Below are 17,567 nucleotides of genomic sequence, written 5' to 3'. Positions count from 1 at the left end.
GAAGTTCTTTGTTGTTTCTGGTTGTCTTTTTCCCTCCACTCAGGATTTGATCCAGGAAATAAACGAATTGCGGTTGAGGGTGGGAGAAATGGACAATGAAAGACTCCAGTATGAGAAAAAGCTGAAAACAACCAAAGTAAGTGAGGCTGAGAGGAAGAGGGAGAGAGGGGTGTAAATCAGGCTTTAGGAATTCACTCTTTTCCCTAATCCTTGCCTGCACCCTGCAAAATCCTGAGCACTCTCAGGTCCTGATGTTTCATGGTTCTCGCTTAGCAGCAGTGGCTATTCCTAAATGTCATGCTGTGGTTTTCAGTTTGAGCACTGTTTTTTATGAAGGGTAACATACCATGCTGTTAACAATAAATTTATTACCTGTTTAGACCTTTGTTTTGCATGTGTGTCAAGAAATACCAGTTGCAGTATGTAAGGTGTATGCCACAGGTTAAAAACAGCATTTATTTTCTCCTAAATGTACTAAAAACAAACCACTTCTGAAGCAAAACATTCACCTAAGTACTTCTAGCAGCCTGTTTCTCTTAAGTGTCTAACTTCTCTTTGCCATTTAGCCTTGTCTCTTTTCTACCTTTAGTTTCCTCTCACTCCTCTGTCTCTGTTACCAGTCTTTAATGGCCAAACTTTCTAGCATGAAAATCAAAGTGGGTCAGATGCAGTATGAAAAGCAGCGGATGGAGCAAAAAAGCCAGATGCTAAAGGTGTGGTAGTTTCTGGGGAATGCTGGGCCTGTTTTGAATCCTTCATGTTCCACCCTTTACTGGTCTGTCCTGCATTGTGCTATCATGCTCTGTTCTTCATTAATTCCTGTGTGTTGATATGCAGTGTGCCCTTCCTCCTTAGATGTGGAAAGCTCTTTATGTAGGTATTCCTTGTAAACAGCTTTAAATTGCAGGGGAGAGGATTTTCCTGCTCTGAACCTTGCCTAGGTTACACATAATGGCATTAGTCTTGGGTTAAAATCACACCCCCTTCCAAGGGAAGATTGCCTCGTCTGTAGTTTATAGCCATTATTCAAACAGAACTTTTTATCACCCTTTTAGAGAAAATGTATTCATGAAAACTATCTGGGAAATAGTGATTCTTTTATACTGTCCCCTCTCCCACATGTAAATTTGCATATCATACTTCTAATTCAGGAAAAGAAATGCACATTGACAACCACATGCAGCTCTAGTTGCCTGTGGATATAACAGCAGCTTCTCAAGTGACCAAGAAATGATCTTGTTTTGGAATAGCATGGATCCTACACTGGCAGAAATCCCATCATAATCAGTGCCAACTTGGAGCACTGGAAAATTGAAGTTATTCCCCAGCCACTGTTGTGGAAAAAGCTTTGATTTCTTAACAGTGTTAAGATTGATCTATTTTTTAATGATGCTTTAGAGCAAACAGGAACCAGTTTCAGGAAATTCTGTAGCTGGACCATAGTTTGGGTTGCAAACATCACTATGTATTTCCAACAGATCATCTGAGAGTAGCTCAGGAAAATACCTAAGCCACAGTATTCTAGTTTGGTTTATTCCATTAAGGATTTGAAATGTCATTTAGAAGCTGTAAGTGCCAAAATGATGAGTCTTGCCTTGTTTTGCTTTGTTTACAAACTGAACAAATTAAATTTTCAGTGTTGGGTACAGTTGCAGTGAGGGTCCTGTCTTGATGATGCTGTTGCACAGGATATCCTCGGACATCAAAGAAACATGTTACTAAACTGGGTAGGATTTGACTCAAATTTTAAAAAGTTAAATGCATGGATTTGTGCCAGTGACTTGCTAGTGCAGATGGTTAGATCTAAGTTAAAACCTGACAGCATTTTTCTAATACACCCCAACTCCCCCAAACACCATCTGTCTCATTCCCAAGAATCTCAGCTCCAGGCTTTCTTTCCTCATGCTTGATCAGCAAACCTAAACTGTGGCAGAGGCACCACGTTTTTGTCTGAACTGCTTTCCAGTATGTGTCCATGTGCTTGCTGGTGTTGTGATTGATTTTTCTTCCATAAAATCAGTGGTGATTTCTGAAACTGTCCTCAGCCTGATATAAGCACAATTTTGGAATTGTTCAGCTTTGAACATGCAACATGCCCTATAAATACCAAAAAAATGTATGGAAATGTTAGCATTCAGCCTTTTCACCTGCATTTTTTCTATCTCTGCAAGGTTAAACAAATAAGAAAAGTGTTTGGTTTTTGTTTCTTTCCAATTATACACGAGACCAACAATTTCAGAGCACAGACCCCCTGATTTGCTCTGTTGTGGGCTCAGAAGTGTGTTGGGATGTTCAGAGTCACTTTGGTGCACCCTCAGGCAGTGTTAAATGTCAGGGGCCCTCAGTCCCTTCCACCAGCTGAGGACCTGTCCAGTGTGCTTCCTAGGAGGGGATTGTGCAAAGATCTCAGCTGCCTGTGGAAGCTCTCACTGAGTGGCTCTGTGTCCTTGCAGGATGAGCTGTCAGCTCTGAAAGACAAGCTGGAGCAGAAGGAAGCTGAGGTGAAAAGGTTGCATGAAAAATTGGTTTCCAAGCTGAAAGGAGAAGGGATTGAAGTACTGGACAGAGGTAAGAAAAAGGGAGACTCTGTCACCTTGTCCTCCTCAGTGATTTCATCTGAGGTCATGTTTCCTTGTACAGGAAATAAGTGATAAAAGCCTGAATTTTCCTGAACTTTGACTTGATGTTTACCTCTTGAAACATATTTAGAGGGTGTTGATGATGCAAGTGCTAAACTTTCTGTCACAGCAAGGTCTTGGTCAAATTTAAACAAATTTAAACAAGACCAAAAAAATCCCTAGTTAGCTCCTTACATGGCTTGCATGGGGCCTCAAAATATACAGTTTCTACTGGGTGAGAAATTTTAAAACTAATTCCTACAAATACTCCAAAACCATTGTGTTGAAAAGGAAACTCCTTGGTAAGGAAGGGGAAAAGCCATACTGCAGACCAAAGTATGATGTGGACCTAGCTGTAAGTAGGTGAAATCAAGGATTGATTCTGGATTTGTGTGCTCATTAAGTCTAAACCGTAATTAGGCTTGAACAAGCACAAAAATTTTATGTGCTGGATAATTTTTTTATTGGCTTGTAAAGAAAAAACTATTAGTATTTATATGTGTGAATCTTAGATTGAGGATTTATCTTATTTAAAACCAGAAATTTTTAATTAACAGATCACAGAAATTTTCCACAGACTTGTTTGACCTGATGCAATTTCAATTCTAAATATATCTCACTGGTAGTTGTTGCTGATTTTAAAATTGTGCCTTTAAAGTATGTTTTTTAGAAAAAGAAATGCACAAGAGCTTAGTCTCTTCCCCTGACCTGAGGAGGAATATGCTGCGTGTAGATTGTCACATTTTATTTCATGAAATGGTGTTTTCAAAACCACTGCCTAAGATCACTAAAAGTGATCACAATGAACTGTGATTCCATTTTTTTTTAAAAGAACATTTAAATGTGAACAGGGTCTGACTTCATTGCATTCATGACTACTTATATAGGGCTTTTTTTCCCTGGGGAACTACTTGAACTCTCATTACCCTCTGGTCCTCAGCTTTATGGTTTTCAGTGTAGCTCAGCAGAAGATCTTTTGCTGTGATGAAACATGTTTTATCTGCCTTGGACTGATATTAAGAAATGCTGTTTCCAGATAACAAATTATCTGCATCATTAGCTGAATGAAGGGAGGAAGAGTTGACTCATAAAGTATCAATAATGTCTTGAAAGTTATTTCATGTCATAACCTTCATGCTAATTTCCAATCCAATGGGTTTTCCCCACACAGATGAAAATTGTAAAAAGAAGCTCAAAGATAAAAGTAAGGTTCCTGGTGTCTTTCCATGAGCATTTGCATTCCAGAAGTGCTTTCCAGAATAGCTTTCTGCATGTGTTTGCAAAACTGCTTTAACAAACATTGTTAGGTTGCATCATCTATAACCCTTAGTTACACTTACAGTAAAACTGGAGAACAAGGGCGAGTGCATCACACTTGAAACACAAAGTTTTCTGAAGAAAAGCTTACAGATAAAGGAAGATTGGGTCTCAGGAGGGCTCACAAAGCAATTGCCTCTCAGTGAAATGCAGTTGCAATCCAGCAGAGCAGATTTTCAGCCAGCATAACTGAGGGAAAATCACTGAAACTGGATCAGGTGCTGGTTTAGCCCAATGTATCTAAATGTCTTTCATCTAGAAAGCCAGCCAGGCTGCCTGTTTTCTTCTTGTATTTCATTAAGGAGGAGAATGGTTTTTCCTGCTCTGTTTGCTTTCCATGAATTTTTAGGAAGTTGAAACAGGACTTTTTTGCCTGTGAGTTTGGCTACCTGCCTAGATTTGAAGTGAAATTTGACTTATACCTCATTCATGCAAGGTAAATCTTTAGGAAAAAATGGAGATAACACCTCCAGAACATGTTCCCATGTATTTATACTTCTTAGTAAATAAGGATTATAGATGAAGCACTGTTGTCTGTGTTAGGAACCTTTCCCAGGCCTGAACTGCCATGTAATATTCCAGCATGACTGCTCATCACAGCAAACACTTTGTCATTCCACTGTGCCCTCCTCATTGCTCCATCCATGCTGGATTAGGGCTGAGCATCACTGCACGGTGCTTCCTTCATCACATTCATTCATCCCCTGCCTTTGCTGAGTGGATTTGAGACATGCTGGTTGGGGTGGTCATTGACTGTTGTACTGAGGATGTGTTTTATTGCATTCCAAATGCTGTACCTTGTGTATTTTGAACTTCTTGTTTTGCAGGTATTTGGTTATTTTAAAGATGGACATAGTGAAAGTCAAGCAGTAGTTTTACACTTGAGTTTTCCATTCTTGTAAGGCTTGGAGAGGGGTGGGGGAGGAAGGAAATTTCCTGGACTTCATCATTTCCTTGATAAAAATGTCACAGCAGAGGTTTTGAAGAAAAATAGCTTCCTTCTTTGTGTGTGCATCTGAAGAAGAATTTAAGTGGCTTATGTTTTGTCTGTAACTATGTCAGTCTACTTTCAGATATTACTGAGTTGCTTCTAGATTTTTTGTTTTTCTTACTTCCTTACACTGTCTTATTTAAATTGACTTGGAGAACTGTATTGTGTTTTTAGATATAGAGGTACAGAAAATGAAGAAGGCGGTAGAATCTCTAATGGCAGCAAATGAAGAGAAGGTAGCAAAGTCATTATTTTTTCAGTAATCATTCATCAGGTTGATTTAAATCTCTAAGAAAACCTTCACGTGTGAGCTTTTCACAATTCAACTAAAAACCAGATTTGTAAGAATCAATGATTTTCTGCAGTCAGAAAAATCAGATTTGTACAAGTTGATGATTTTCTGCAGTCAGAAGCACTGCAGAGCCTTTCAGGGGCTATGAGCATTTATGAGCTCTGTGCCTGTGCACAGGATCTGTTCAGAGTCCTTACACTGTTGAGTTCAGTGTGGTTAATTTGCACTGTGTTCTGCAAATATAAAGATCTCCATACAAGTGCCAGATCACACGTTGCATTTCCAAAAGGGCTTTTCTGTGAAGTATGAATTATTTTCATACATGGTTTTTATGCTTTCATATGCATGTGCATTTTGTAGGATGTTTTCTTTTGATCACCAAAGCTCTAAATCCTTTGTACATGGCAAATTTATTATGCTCTACCTTTGACTTAATAAGAGAGCTGAAATCCACTTTAAAGGCTGGGACAGTTCTGGTGATTAACCAGATGATAGTTTTTGCTAAATACAGCTTTTGATATTTCAAAGCCTCTCAGCATTCTGAGTCCTGTCCCATCCACACTTCCCATTTCTTTTAGTCTCACAGCCAGTTTAACTAAAGGATCTAGTATTTGTACTTCTTATTTCTGGGGGAGGAAGCACAGTCACAACTTCCTTTTGTTTTAGGATCGGAAGATAGAAGAGCTTCGGCAATCTCTGAATAGGTACAAGAAAGTCCAAGATATGGTGATACTGGCTCAAGGTAAAAAAGGTATTGTACAACCAAAAAAACAACAACAACAAAAAAACCAAAAACAAACAAACAAAAAAACAAAACCAAAAACAAACCACACAACTCTGCTGTCATTGAAACTCCAGGTGTGTTGTGATGGTGAGCCTAACTGTGTGACTGAAGCAGAAGCTATATCTGTATTACAACATGTAGAATGTCCATACATTCTAAGCCTGGTGGGAGTTTCCAGACCCCTTCAGAGGGTGAAAATTGTCAGCAGCCCAACAAGAGTGAGGAAGCAAAATATGTGTTTTTGTTGTGTTGGGTTCACACCATGCTGAGTGTTGGAGGGGAGCAATTTTTAAATAAGTATTGCCCTTTCTTGCAGTGCTGTGCCTTCAGGTACAGGAGGGTGTTAGAATAGACCTTGATTCTCTTGTAGCTCTGCTCCATGGTCACTTCATGGAGCATGGACAGAGATTTCAGGCAGTGGCAAATGGGCAAGAGAGGTTTTTGCTGTGAACAGACTTTGGTTTGTGCTTCCCTCGGGTCTTTGGCAACAAACACTGGATTTCTGCTCACCTTTTAGAAAATATTGGTTGTCTTTCACAACCAGTCCAAGCCTTTTGGTAGCACTGAGGCAGTTCAGGAGCATCCAGGGTGGAAGGAGCAGAGGATGCCAACACTGGTGTGGGCTTCAGCACTGCCTAAATGAGACGTACTCAGTTTGTGGCAGGCTGCAGACCTGATGTGGTCACTTCCAGGCTGGTGATAGACTCTGAGCAGTGGGCTGCCTTTTTCCTCAGGGCACCTTGAAGATACCACAGAGACATCTTAAGTTTCAGGGAGACTGGACCTTCTTACTTTTCCTTAGTAAATAAGGGAAACAAAATATTTGGAACAAAATTCCAGAGCAGTCAGGAATGAAGTACTCCAGTTTATTCAGCTTATTGAAACTGATGCCACTAAATGCCCTGAGGGTGTTTGCTGGGCTTTTTGACCTCCCTCTGTTCCAACCCTTCTGTGTTGGGATGGTTGAATTGAGAAGTGACACTTGGCTGTGGCTCCCTTTCTAAAACCTAAAAAACCCCAGCAATGAAATCCTTCCAGTTTTGGCCCATAACTGAGCACGCTGGCTGCAGCTTGGGTGGGAGCAAGGGTGATAAAACCAACAAGTTTCCATGTTCTCTCCCTTCAGGCAAGGAAACTGAAAGTGAAGACTTGAATTCAGGATCTGTATCTGTGGGTTTATTGGACACACCAAGTCTGACTGACCCAGAGAAAAGCCCATCCCCAACCCCAGTAACAGCATCTCCAATCCATGATGAGTTCAATGTGAACATTCATGAAGAGGTAGGCTGGTTTTGGGTGTTTTTGCTTTATTTAATACCATCGTTCCTTGAAAACACTGCTTGTGCTGGATTCCTCTTGCAGATGAAAAAACTCAAATTTCCAAAAAGATTTGTCTGGGTTTCACAGCTTTTTTAATGTCTCATGCTTTTGGGGAAGTAGTTTTCTTGTGAAAGCTGCTGAGGAATTTCAATTAAACTTATTTTTCTTAATCCTCAAATGGAATCAGAGACAGAAATAGCTGTATTTATCATGAGAACAGATCTGAATGACTTTTTCTATTAGTCATAGAAATTATTTTTCTTATCAAATGTAGCTGTTTTAGGAGCTACATTTACTTTGGCACAAACCTGAAGTAAATATGTTGGGACTTACTAAATATATCTTGTCATATTTAAGAGGATGCAATCATAATTGCATCCATTCAGTTAAATGATATGTAGGTTGTGGTTCAATCTCTGATTTTTTACAATCAGATTTTCCAGTACAAAAACTATAGCTCTCTTCTCTAAACTCTGAGTCAGAGCAGAGTCTTGACTTATTTAAGCAGCAAGAACACACTATGAAAAAAATGAAATTAAATTAAATGTTTAGCAGCTATTTTGTATTCTCTGAGTGTCTAAGGACAGGATTAAATCTGAAAAGTGGACTACCCTTCATGGTATCTGTGTTAGAGACAGATTTAGCAGACAGCCTTGGGAGACTTGTGAGATTTTTGTCTCAGCTGTAGCTTAGCCATGCAATGATTCATGTTTTATCTGCAGTGCCATCTTTCAAGGAGTAAATAATTATATTAGAATAAGGAAAAAAAATCACTTTTGAAACCTTATTTCAGATCTTTTTCTTCATAGTTTATCTGTTACTCTTTTTTCATTTATGATTGCTTAATTTCAGCTCAGAAGATTGTAACACATGTTCTTCCTTTTTTTCAGAATTCCTTACAGATCCACACCAGCATTTTACAGATTTCAATCCCTTCCTTTTCATCAGCATCCAAGAGCTCAGAAACTGTTGCAGAGAGACTGAAAACACACCCTAGGCCAGATCCTGCAAGTGAAATGAGGTATTATGGGATCCGTGTATTTTTCAATTGTAAATCCAATGTTCTGTGACATTTAAGGAGAGCAATAATCTGTCAGTCACTGAATTATCAAGTCATTAGCCAGGTAAACAAGGCTAGGAGTCCCTTGGCTAGCTGCAGCAAACCAAGCTAATGTTCCTGAAGTGCATTGATTAAATCCTGAGTAAGCAAGGGCTGGTTTGGTTGCTGTTGTAGTAGCACTCATGGTCTGTACCAGCTGCTTCACAAGGAATGAACAGAAGGAGAGGGAAGCTGATCTAATGTATGAAGGCCACAGAATCATTATTTTTGTCTATGTTTGCATCATGGAAGTCTGGCTGGCTCTGCCAACCCAGATTTGTGATCTGTGATTTGTGCTCAGACATTTTCCACAGCTGCTAAAGATGTTGTAAGGCACTGCCAGAACAAAAGGGCTTCCAGCTCTAACCTGAGGAGGGGAGGAGACCCCAGGGGTGTGTGGCTGCAGCCTGGGGCTGTGGCTGAGCTGTGGCACCCAGGGGTCCCCGTGCTTGGAACCAGTGGCAGCTGCTGGGTGAAGAGTGGCTGTCACCTTTCATCAGCATTTCTGATCCTGCACCCTCCTTGTCCTGGGAGGAAACCCAATCCCTGCAGATCTGCACTGGCACTGCAGGGAGTACAGAAAAGCACTCACAGCTCAACAAAGACTGTGCTTGGGTTTCTTTCTTCTGGGTCCAAATCCCTGGCTTTATCTTAAGAAGTATCAAACATTAAGAATCCAGAGGCAAGGAGATGTTGTTGACTTGAAACAATCATCAATCTCAATGTGAAGCATCAGTGCAAGCTCAATTTGATGTGTGATTTTTCCAGTTCCAGTTGAGGAAAGGATCCTCTCCAGAAGCCCAGCTTTGCTCAGTTTGTGCTGTGCATGTTCCTCATGCAGCTCAAGCCGTCACCAGCAGGGATTTCACCTGTGTCTCCTCTTGGCAAAATCCAAAACAAGCACTGAACTGCAGCAAAGTGCCCCCTGCTGTGGGTGGTGAGCAGGGGATGGTGACCTCCACTCCTTGTGCTGCTGCAGACCCTGCTGGACCCTCTGCATTTACTGAAGCTGTGAATAGTTCAGTATTGTCATCATCTTACAGTGAGAGTTGTCTTTCCTGAGGCTCTTGAGCTCACCTTTGTCCTTTGTCTTTTACAAGACTTCCAACCATAGCGGGGAAAATCTGCCGTGTGTTAGTACCATGAGAGCTGAAGTGAAAACAGAATTAGGGCAGGCTGAGATCATAGGGTTTCTGTCTCAGAGTTTTTTCATATCTTTTTTGCTTTACAGTGAAGGAAGATCAACAGGTTCCTCCCCTGAAACTCATCTGTGTGATAGTCCAGTGTAAGTGCCATAATCAAATCTGTCCAGGGGACATATTTAAATGTGATGGTCAGCTTGAACCCCCACAAAGCACCCCCTTATTTTACACACATATGTAAATGGGTCAGTTAATTTTAGCTGAGATGATATTTGGTGGTGGTAGATTTCTGCTTATGTCCCATGTCTTCATGATCATTATTTTCCAGTGCTTTATCTGGGCACATGGTACTTTCTGTTATACTGTGAAGCATCTCTAATTCAGTGGTAGACTATCAATATACTTTGAAATTTATAGTTCTCCACAGTACATGCACACATTATTTGATTTTTTCTTTTGGTAGTGGGGGGAAGGTGATCAGCTGACTACAATGAGAAAATAATTTTCATTTCTGCCACATATCCATATTCCCTAAAGCAGCAGTTATTCCAGTGTGGAAGTTCTTACAATATCTCATTAAATTGCATGGGCTCTGATTACTGAATTTACTGCACTGATTACTGCATCTTAATTCAAAATATCATTTGGTTTAGTATATCTCATCATGTATTATAATGCTGTCTTTAAAGCTGATTTATCTTAGCAAGTTTAATTCTAATAACTGACCTTTGTTTTTATGTTATTGTTTCAGAATTTCCACACTGCAGAAGTCCAGCAGTCTGAGCAGTTTGAGGAAGGAGGCATCTGATGTGGTAGGTTTGGTCTCTTACTTCCTCCCATCTCCTTGCACAAAGGTGTGACATCTCTCTTGTGACCCTCTGGGTGTTGTGTTGCCTTCTGAGAAATTTTGAGTCAGAGCAAGGCTCCTAGTGGCATGTGTTGGCAGTGGTCACACACATGTGATATCTTCCATATTCTATTAAAGAAGAAAAGCTGTCCTTGAAAACACAGGTGCTTTTTTTCCCCTCTTTGTAAGAGGCTTTTACCTGGATATGCCTTTCTGATTTAAGACAAGAAAAAAATAGCTCCCACCACCACTTCCTACCTGTATTTAAGGTGAATAATTTTGTCAGGCCATGTAATTAATGCACTGTAAAATACAGTCTGGGTTGACTGTATGTTTTAGGTAGGCAGAAACAAAATATTGAGTTGTTGGATCTCTGAGGATAGCTTCAGTTTAGATTTCTGTGGAAGGGACCAAAAGCAGCTAATCTCTAGCAATTCCATCAGATCAGTGCAATTCAGGTACTCTTTTGTGACAGCCTGAACTCCAGGAAGCTCCTGAATTTCCTGATACCTCCTGTGCCTTGCAGTGTAGCGGGGGAGGCTGACAGGACTGAAAATGTCACCAGAATCTGATAAGAGCTGGAGTTCATGGGTTGGGGCTCTTTGGTTTTTGTTTGTTTGGACAGACAGGAGTAGAGGCTGTGGATGTTTTATCTCCTTGGCTTCTACCCTGTCTGGTTCTTGCTCTGGGTCCCCTCAGGCAGCTCTGCCCGTGAGTGCCTTAATATTCTGTGTGTCACTAATCATGTGCACAGCTAATCCTTCACAAAGTGAACCAAAGCCACTCTATTTCCATGTCAGCTCACTGACCTCAAAGCAAGCAAGGCTTAATCTGTGTGAAATACAGCTCTGAAGAGATTTATTTTGGGGAAAAGGAGCAGTCAGGGAAGGGTATTTCTGTCAGAACTTAACTGGGGGTAATCATAATGAATTGACTACTAGCTATAAACCATGACTTTTTTAATGCCTTAATCTTTCCCAAACAGGACAGAGACTGTGCCCAGAAGCCAGCAGAGGTAATGTGTGTGTGTGTGGTGATGTGTGTCCTTGGAGGAGGTGCTGGCAGGCTGGGAGGTGTGGAATTGCCACACGCAGTTCCAGAGGGGAATGGAAGCCCTGCAGACAGGACAGGGAGGAGTTGCTGGTGGCTGTCACCATCAGTGGCACTGCTCAGAGCTCAGCACCTCCTTGCCTCCTCACACAGGGATTGTCCTCCAGTCTGGTTGAGCATAAATTTACCAGCTAAGCTAATTTTTTCCCCCACTAAATAATCAGCAAAGCTAACCATTAAGCATTTTACTGACTATGTAATTATCTTTGATTAGTGCATCTTTAAAAACCTTTGGGATTCTCAATTGTTTTCTGCGCGTAGCAAGTGTGTTTCTGAAAAGCCTGTCATTGCAGAACAGTCACCCTGTGGTGCCTTAAGGCCACATCTTGCAGTTCTTACCTCTAGGAACACCTGAGCAGAGGTGACAGACTTCAGACACCACTCGCAGGATGAATGCCGTGTTGATTCAGCAAAAGCCTAAGGATTGTATTTGGGCTGTGGATGGTTTTGCTTCCTTCTTTCAAAGAGACAATGAAACAGCTGGCAAGGTTAAGGCACTGCTTTAAATTGGCTAGCTGGAGTGTCTGATATCTCTCTTGGCATTTATACTCCTTGCTTGATCTGAAATTTCCTCTTTGCTTTGGCAGTGGACATGGTCAATTAATCCATTAATTAAGAAATTGCAGAGCAGTGACAGACAGAAAGAGCTCTCTGACACTTGGCAGAGAACCAAAGTACTGTGGGCTGTTGTCTCTCTGCTTCCCTCTTCCTGCCCTACAGCTGCCAGTGGGGGAGACAGAGACCCTGGAAAGCTGGAGAAGTTCAAGGCCTTGCAGGACTCTATTTTAATCTTTTCTATACTTTTAAGTCAGCCTTACAGAAACTGAGGAGCATCTTAAAGAACACAATTTATTCTTAGCAGGTAGTGATAATAATCCTGAACATATGTCAGGGTTTAATCCCAGCTGACAGCAAAGGACCCCACAGCTGGTCCCCCTCCCTGCCCCAGAGGGATGGGGAGGAGAATCAACAAAAAAAAGATAGAGCTTAGGGGTTGAGATACAAACAGTTTAATAATTGAAGCAAGGTAAAAAAAAAAAAAAATAAGGGAGAGGAAGAGAGAGAGAAAATCCAAAGGAGACAAATGATGCACCACAATACTGTTGCTTATCCCCCACTGGCCAATATCCAGCCCATCTCCAAAATTTGATTGGCTCCCCTTCCCATTAACCCCCCCCCCACCAATTCATATACTGGGCATGGAATTCTGTGGTGTGGAACATTCCTTTGGTAGTTCAGGTCAGCTGTTCTGGACATGCTGCATCCCAGCTTCTTGTGCACTTCCTTGCTGACAGAGCATGGGAAAATGGAAAGTGCTTGACTCGGGGCTCAGCCACAACCCAAACACCCCAGTGTTATTCACATTACTCTCTACTGAATCCAAAACACAGCACTGAACCCATACACAGCATTGAACTAGGAAAAAGTTAACTCCGTCCCAGCCCAAACCAGGACAACACATTCAAAGGAAGATCTTGCTTATGTTTTTCATTATGGTTTTTACATTCTGTATTCTTGGAGTGACAGATGAGAAGGACCTCCCAGATCACCTGCCAGCAGTCACTTTGCAGGCTCTCAAAAGGCCTTCTGCAATTCCCTTATATTGACTCTTTATTTCCCTAATTCAAGCAGGTTAAACCTCCTGTGGAAGGCAATAACTTTGCAACCCTCCCTCCCAAGTCTCCTTCTCACGGTGGCACTGGTGATGAGGACAGTTTTGGCACCCGCAAAGCCAGATCTTCCTTTGGCCGGGGCTTCTTCAAGATAAAAAATAACAAGAGGACTGCAAGTGCCCCCAATCTGGGTAGGTACCCTGCCTCTGCATTCAGATTCTGTGCATTTTGAAACATCTTAACAACAGCTGTAACTGCCTTAAGAAGCAGGAAAGCCAGCCTTAGTCTCACTGTGACTTAGTGGCACTTCTGATAGTAGAATGTTTGAAAATATCAAACAGCAAGAAAAGAAAATCACTGATGTCTAGAAATATTTGATGTGGTTCAGACTCTGCTTGTGGTATGTCCCCTGGGACCTTGTAGGGATTTGCTGCTGTATGAAAGCTGTCTGGAAGTAGCTCACACATGGGATTTGTGGGCTTTTTTTCCCCTGAGTCCATCCTTGGTTTATCTTTCACAAGATTTTCAGATATACAGAAATAGGACAGCAGCACTCAGTCTTTCTCTTTTTTGTTTTTTTGTACTTAAGCAGCCTTGCAAAAGAGGTGGTGACAACAGGAACAGGATTGGCAAGTCATTCAAGCTCACGTTGATTTTTTACCTGTCGTGTTGGTGGGGGGGTTATTTTGGAATTGTCATTTGGTGACATTTGCATATGACGAAGAAATAAACAAAATGTTCTGCTTAATGCAGAAGTCGCTGTTGCCAGTTGTTGGAATTCTACTTTCATTTACTGCTCTAGCAGTCTTTCCAGTGATCCAGTTGAAGCATCCAGTGAATCCCTGCATCAGATCTACTGCCAGACATCTGAGGTTTTTGTTTTTCTCTTGCACGAGATTCAGGAATTTAGCTCTCTATTTCAGAAGCCTGAAGGGGGATAGCTTCTGCTTTGTTACTTACTCCAAGAGAATTTTAAATTTTTGTTCAAAACAAGTAACATACCTACACATTGATGATGTGCTGCCCATATTTGCCTGTTGCATACAGCCTGGGAAGCTGCTAGCTTACTTGGAATAGATGTACAGTCTATTCTGAGGGTCAGACTCTTCGCTTTGGTTTATTTCATCTTTGCTTTTGTGTAATCCCGTGTTGTCCTGAAATTGATTTGTCTAACAAAGTGCAGTACTTGTGGCTGTCACAGAGGAGTGGAAGATGGGCCATGTAAATCAGGGTGCTGTGACTTTGAGTAAGTTATTTATGTTATCCAGATTTCCGTGCCCCCATCTGTAAAGCTGCTGCTCAGGAATTTGCCACTTCACAGGAGCAGTGGGTCCTGGACCAGATGACCTCCTTGCACCAAAGTGGCTGTGGTGCCATTTTTCCCTCCCACCACAGAGCTCTTCTCCACTCCTTTGCTGGGAAAGGGAATTTCCCAGTGATTGGTGCTCCTAATCCCATGTGAATTCAGCATTTGTGTGGTGCTTGTGTCCCATCCCCCCTCCTTTTGTCCCTACTGTGTCACTGTGGGTTTTGAATTGTGTTTGACCTTGTGCCTCTGCGTGTTCTCTCCCGTTGTGCTGCGTGTGGGTTTGTGCCTTGTGTGGATATCTGAAGATCGCAGTCGAAGTGCCAGTGCACCTACCTTAGGTACAGTAATCCTGCATGTCTGCCGTGCCAGCCCTGTGCCCTGACTGCTGCTAACAGCTGCCTGAGGCCACACACTTCCCAAACCAGGCACCAGAGCTCTGCATCGGAGCCTCTGCCCACCACTAAAAGGAGTTTTCACGTAACATCTGCCCTCTGCTAAAAGTCAGCTGTGCTGTTCCTCAGTAGCTGCTACTAATGAGAGGTTGCGGGTCAATTTGCAGAGACTTTTGCTGTAACTTTGAGCACAAAGTTACCACAGACCGAGGTACCAGGTGAGAACTGGTGATGCTTAGTAGTTACCTTTGTGCTGCCACCTGGCCTGGATCCACTGGAAGAGTTTAAAGGGTGGTGAAGTAGGGAATGAGCTGTATTTCCCAGGCATTCATGTAAGGGAGTTCTGAGGGAAAGCATGTGTAATTCATCTTCTAGAAGTAGTTGTGTTGATGGTACAGTGAAACAAATTAGAAATAACTGGGGTAGATGGGGAAGGAGCCATTCACACAGTAAATAAGAGCCAGTCTTGTGATGTGAGCATTCCCAGGGTGGTTCTGGCAAGGACAGGTGAGACCTGCCTTAGGAAGCAGAGCTGTGTCAGTGGGGTGGTGGTACAGCCACATGGGGTGGCAAAGAGACCAAGTGCTCTGGACCCTCTCTTTTTCTCACATGGCCCCCTAAACGTTACCTGTTCTACAGGGTTGTGTCAGTGCATGAAAGGGAGCCAGGTGTGAGGAGCAAACAGCACAATTCCCGCAAATCTCTGCTACTAATGCACCCAACCTTGCCCTGGTTTCCATGGTTTTGGATTTTTTCGCTTTACCTTCTACAAGTAAAGCAAAACCCAGGAATGCCACAGCCTGGTTGGATGTTAGTGCTGTCTCTGTCAGTGGCAGCATCCCTGTGTGGGATAGTGGCCATACCAAAGTGCCTGGAAATGATCTTTTGTGTGACCTTGTTGTCACACAACAAGGTTTGACAAGGTGGAAAATGGGACATGTTCATAAGTGTTCTGGCTGTGCCATCTTAAGTTTGGCCAGCAGAAGGATACACTGGCAAAGCCTGCAGTTTGCTGCTGGTCATGGCCCTTTTGTGGCCATCTCAGCATTAACTCTGTGGCCTGAGACCACGTGTCCCAGCAATATGAGCTCTGCCTTGATGCATTGTTTACTTTTCTCCTGGAAGTTTGAAAGTCCATTTCAAACACAAGTGATGGGAATTTAATCACAGAGCTATATTAAAAGATGCTGCAAGTCATTCCAGGCCTGACTGCCTTGCCACAGCTGCTTCAGCTGAACAAGCTCGTGCTCTCACTCTTCCCCAGCAAGCAACTGGCATCAACTCCACATGGTAGTTTTGTTCAGCTATCTGGCACTTGCTAGCACATCTCTGCTTATGTAGTCTAGTAGATACTGCAATTCTATTAGTTTTCTTTTTAAATGATGTTTAAATTGTCTTTTCCTTTAATAGTTTAGCTTTTGTGGCAACTTCCCCTTTGGGAACAAAAGCCCTCAGGTTTGTTGTCATGGAAAACATCTACAGATCAAGGATTGAATGCTTATAGAGTGGGTGGTAATATTGAGGGTCTCTGATCAGAGATGTTTTGTTCACCCAGAAGATACAGTTCAGACAGAGCCTAAACTCCATGGTGTTCCTCTGAGGATAAACAAAATATTCCACAGTTTGAAGAAGTGAGGGGAAGAGGGCCCTCCTTCTGGGGCAGGAGTTTTGTTGCTGGAATTTCCTGGGCAGGGAATGAAATACGACAGTTTAATGGGAAGGATATCTGCAGGGAGGTTACCTGGCTTTCTGTGCTTTGGGGACTCCTGGTTTAGTTCCCTGCCACTGCACTGAATTGTTCCTGGGCACCCACGTGCCTTGGCTCTGTCTCTGAAAGCACTGTGGGAGCACTCCCTGAGGGAGAGTAAATTTGGGATTTAATTCCCTGCTTGATTCACAAGGTGGAGTTTCCCACCTTGGGTGCAAAAGGCACTTAACTGAAGCAGAGCATTGCCTTGAGCATTCCCAGCCAGGCTGTGAAGGAGGAACATGTGGTATTTCTCATGGACCTTCCTATCCCTCTTTGCCCCATTTTCTTGACATGGTGGCTGTCAGTAATTTAGCAGGAGTCATTCCCAAGGTCATGAGCATGTCTGTACAGTCCTGCACAAGAGGGTCTTGACAAAACTTTTGTTTTTTAACAGCTGAAACAGAGAAGGGATCTGCAGACCACTTGGATCTGGCTGGCTTGCCCCCTCGCCCAAAGGAAGCAGATAGTTTGCAGATGACACCACCTTCTCCAGATTCCAGGAAAAAGGCCAGGGGAATCAAGAAGTTGTTTGGAAGGTAAGTAAAAGATGAGAGATGACCATTCTCCAGAGCTGGGGCTTGGGCAGGGGTTTGCTGGGGACACACCTTCCTTTCTCCCCTGCCAGCACGTGGCTCCATGGTTTAATATCCCAAGAGCAGGAGCCCGTGTGGTATTTGGGAGGGATAACAGTGGGCTGGGGGCAGGCAGAAGAGAGGCTGCCAGCCCTGGGGAGATCTTGCCTGTGTTGGTTGCAGTGGCAGCAGTGATGTGCCTTTTCCTTAGCCAGATGTGAATGTGCTTGCTTTCTTTCTTTAGGCTTAAAAGGAGTCAGTCCACCACCTTCAACCCGGATGACATGTCCGAGACAGAGTTCAAGAGAGGAGGGACGAGAGCCACCGCGGGGCCCCGGCTGGGCTGGTCTCGGGACCTGGGCCAGTCCCACAGGTGACACCAGCGCGGCCACTGTCAGTGCCTGGATCCGG

General features: G+C 42.7%; 1 protein-coding gene across 15 annotated transcripts in view; it reads left to right on the top strand.

Annotated features, from left to right (window-relative positions):
* The window catches only part of PPFIBP1 (PPFIA binding protein 1), a 111,736-nt gene that overhangs the window by 83,193 nt on the left and 10,976 nt on the right, over positions 1 to 17,567 (top strand). For 5 of the 15 annotated variants that reach the window (XM_063154192.1, XM_063154194.1, XM_063154193.1 and 2 more), the window contains 15 exons: positions 44 to 136; positions 621 to 713; positions 2,454 to 2,568; positions 3,790 to 3,822; positions 5,101 to 5,162; positions 5,885 to 5,969; positions 7,129 to 7,283; positions 8,213 to 8,343; positions 9,653 to 9,706; positions 10,315 to 10,375; positions 11,396 to 11,425; positions 13,150 to 13,324; positions 14,748 to 14,780; positions 16,979 to 17,120; positions 17,401 to 17,529. In XM_063154192.1, coding sequence (XP_063010262.1) covers positions 44 to 136; positions 621 to 713; positions 2,454 to 2,568; positions 3,790 to 3,822; positions 5,101 to 5,162; positions 5,885 to 5,969; positions 7,129 to 7,283; positions 8,213 to 8,343; positions 9,653 to 9,706; positions 10,315 to 10,375; positions 11,396 to 11,425; positions 13,150 to 13,324; positions 14,748 to 14,780; positions 16,979 to 17,120; positions 17,401 to 17,529 — 1,391 coding nt within the window. The remainder of the gene's footprint in view (positions 1 to 43; positions 137 to 620; positions 714 to 2,453; positions 2,569 to 3,789; positions 3,823 to 5,100; positions 5,163 to 5,884; positions 5,970 to 7,128; positions 7,284 to 8,212; positions 8,344 to 9,652; positions 9,707 to 10,314; positions 10,376 to 11,395; positions 11,426 to 13,149; positions 13,325 to 14,747; positions 14,781 to 16,978; positions 17,121 to 17,400; positions 17,530 to 17,567) is intronic. The other 10 variants (XM_063154207.1, XM_063154204.1, XM_063154195.1 and 7 more) reach the window with 9 other exon arrangements.

Source organism: Melospiza melodia, chromosome 4, assembly GCF_035770615.1.
Source record: "Melospiza melodia melodia isolate bMelMel2 chromosome 4, bMelMel2.pri, whole genome shotgun sequence".
Taxonomy (NCBI): Eukaryota; Metazoa; Chordata; class Aves; order Passeriformes; family Passerellidae; genus Melospiza; species Melospiza melodia.
Note: the sequence above shows the minus strand (reverse complement) of the source record. Positions and strands in the feature narration are given on the sequence as shown.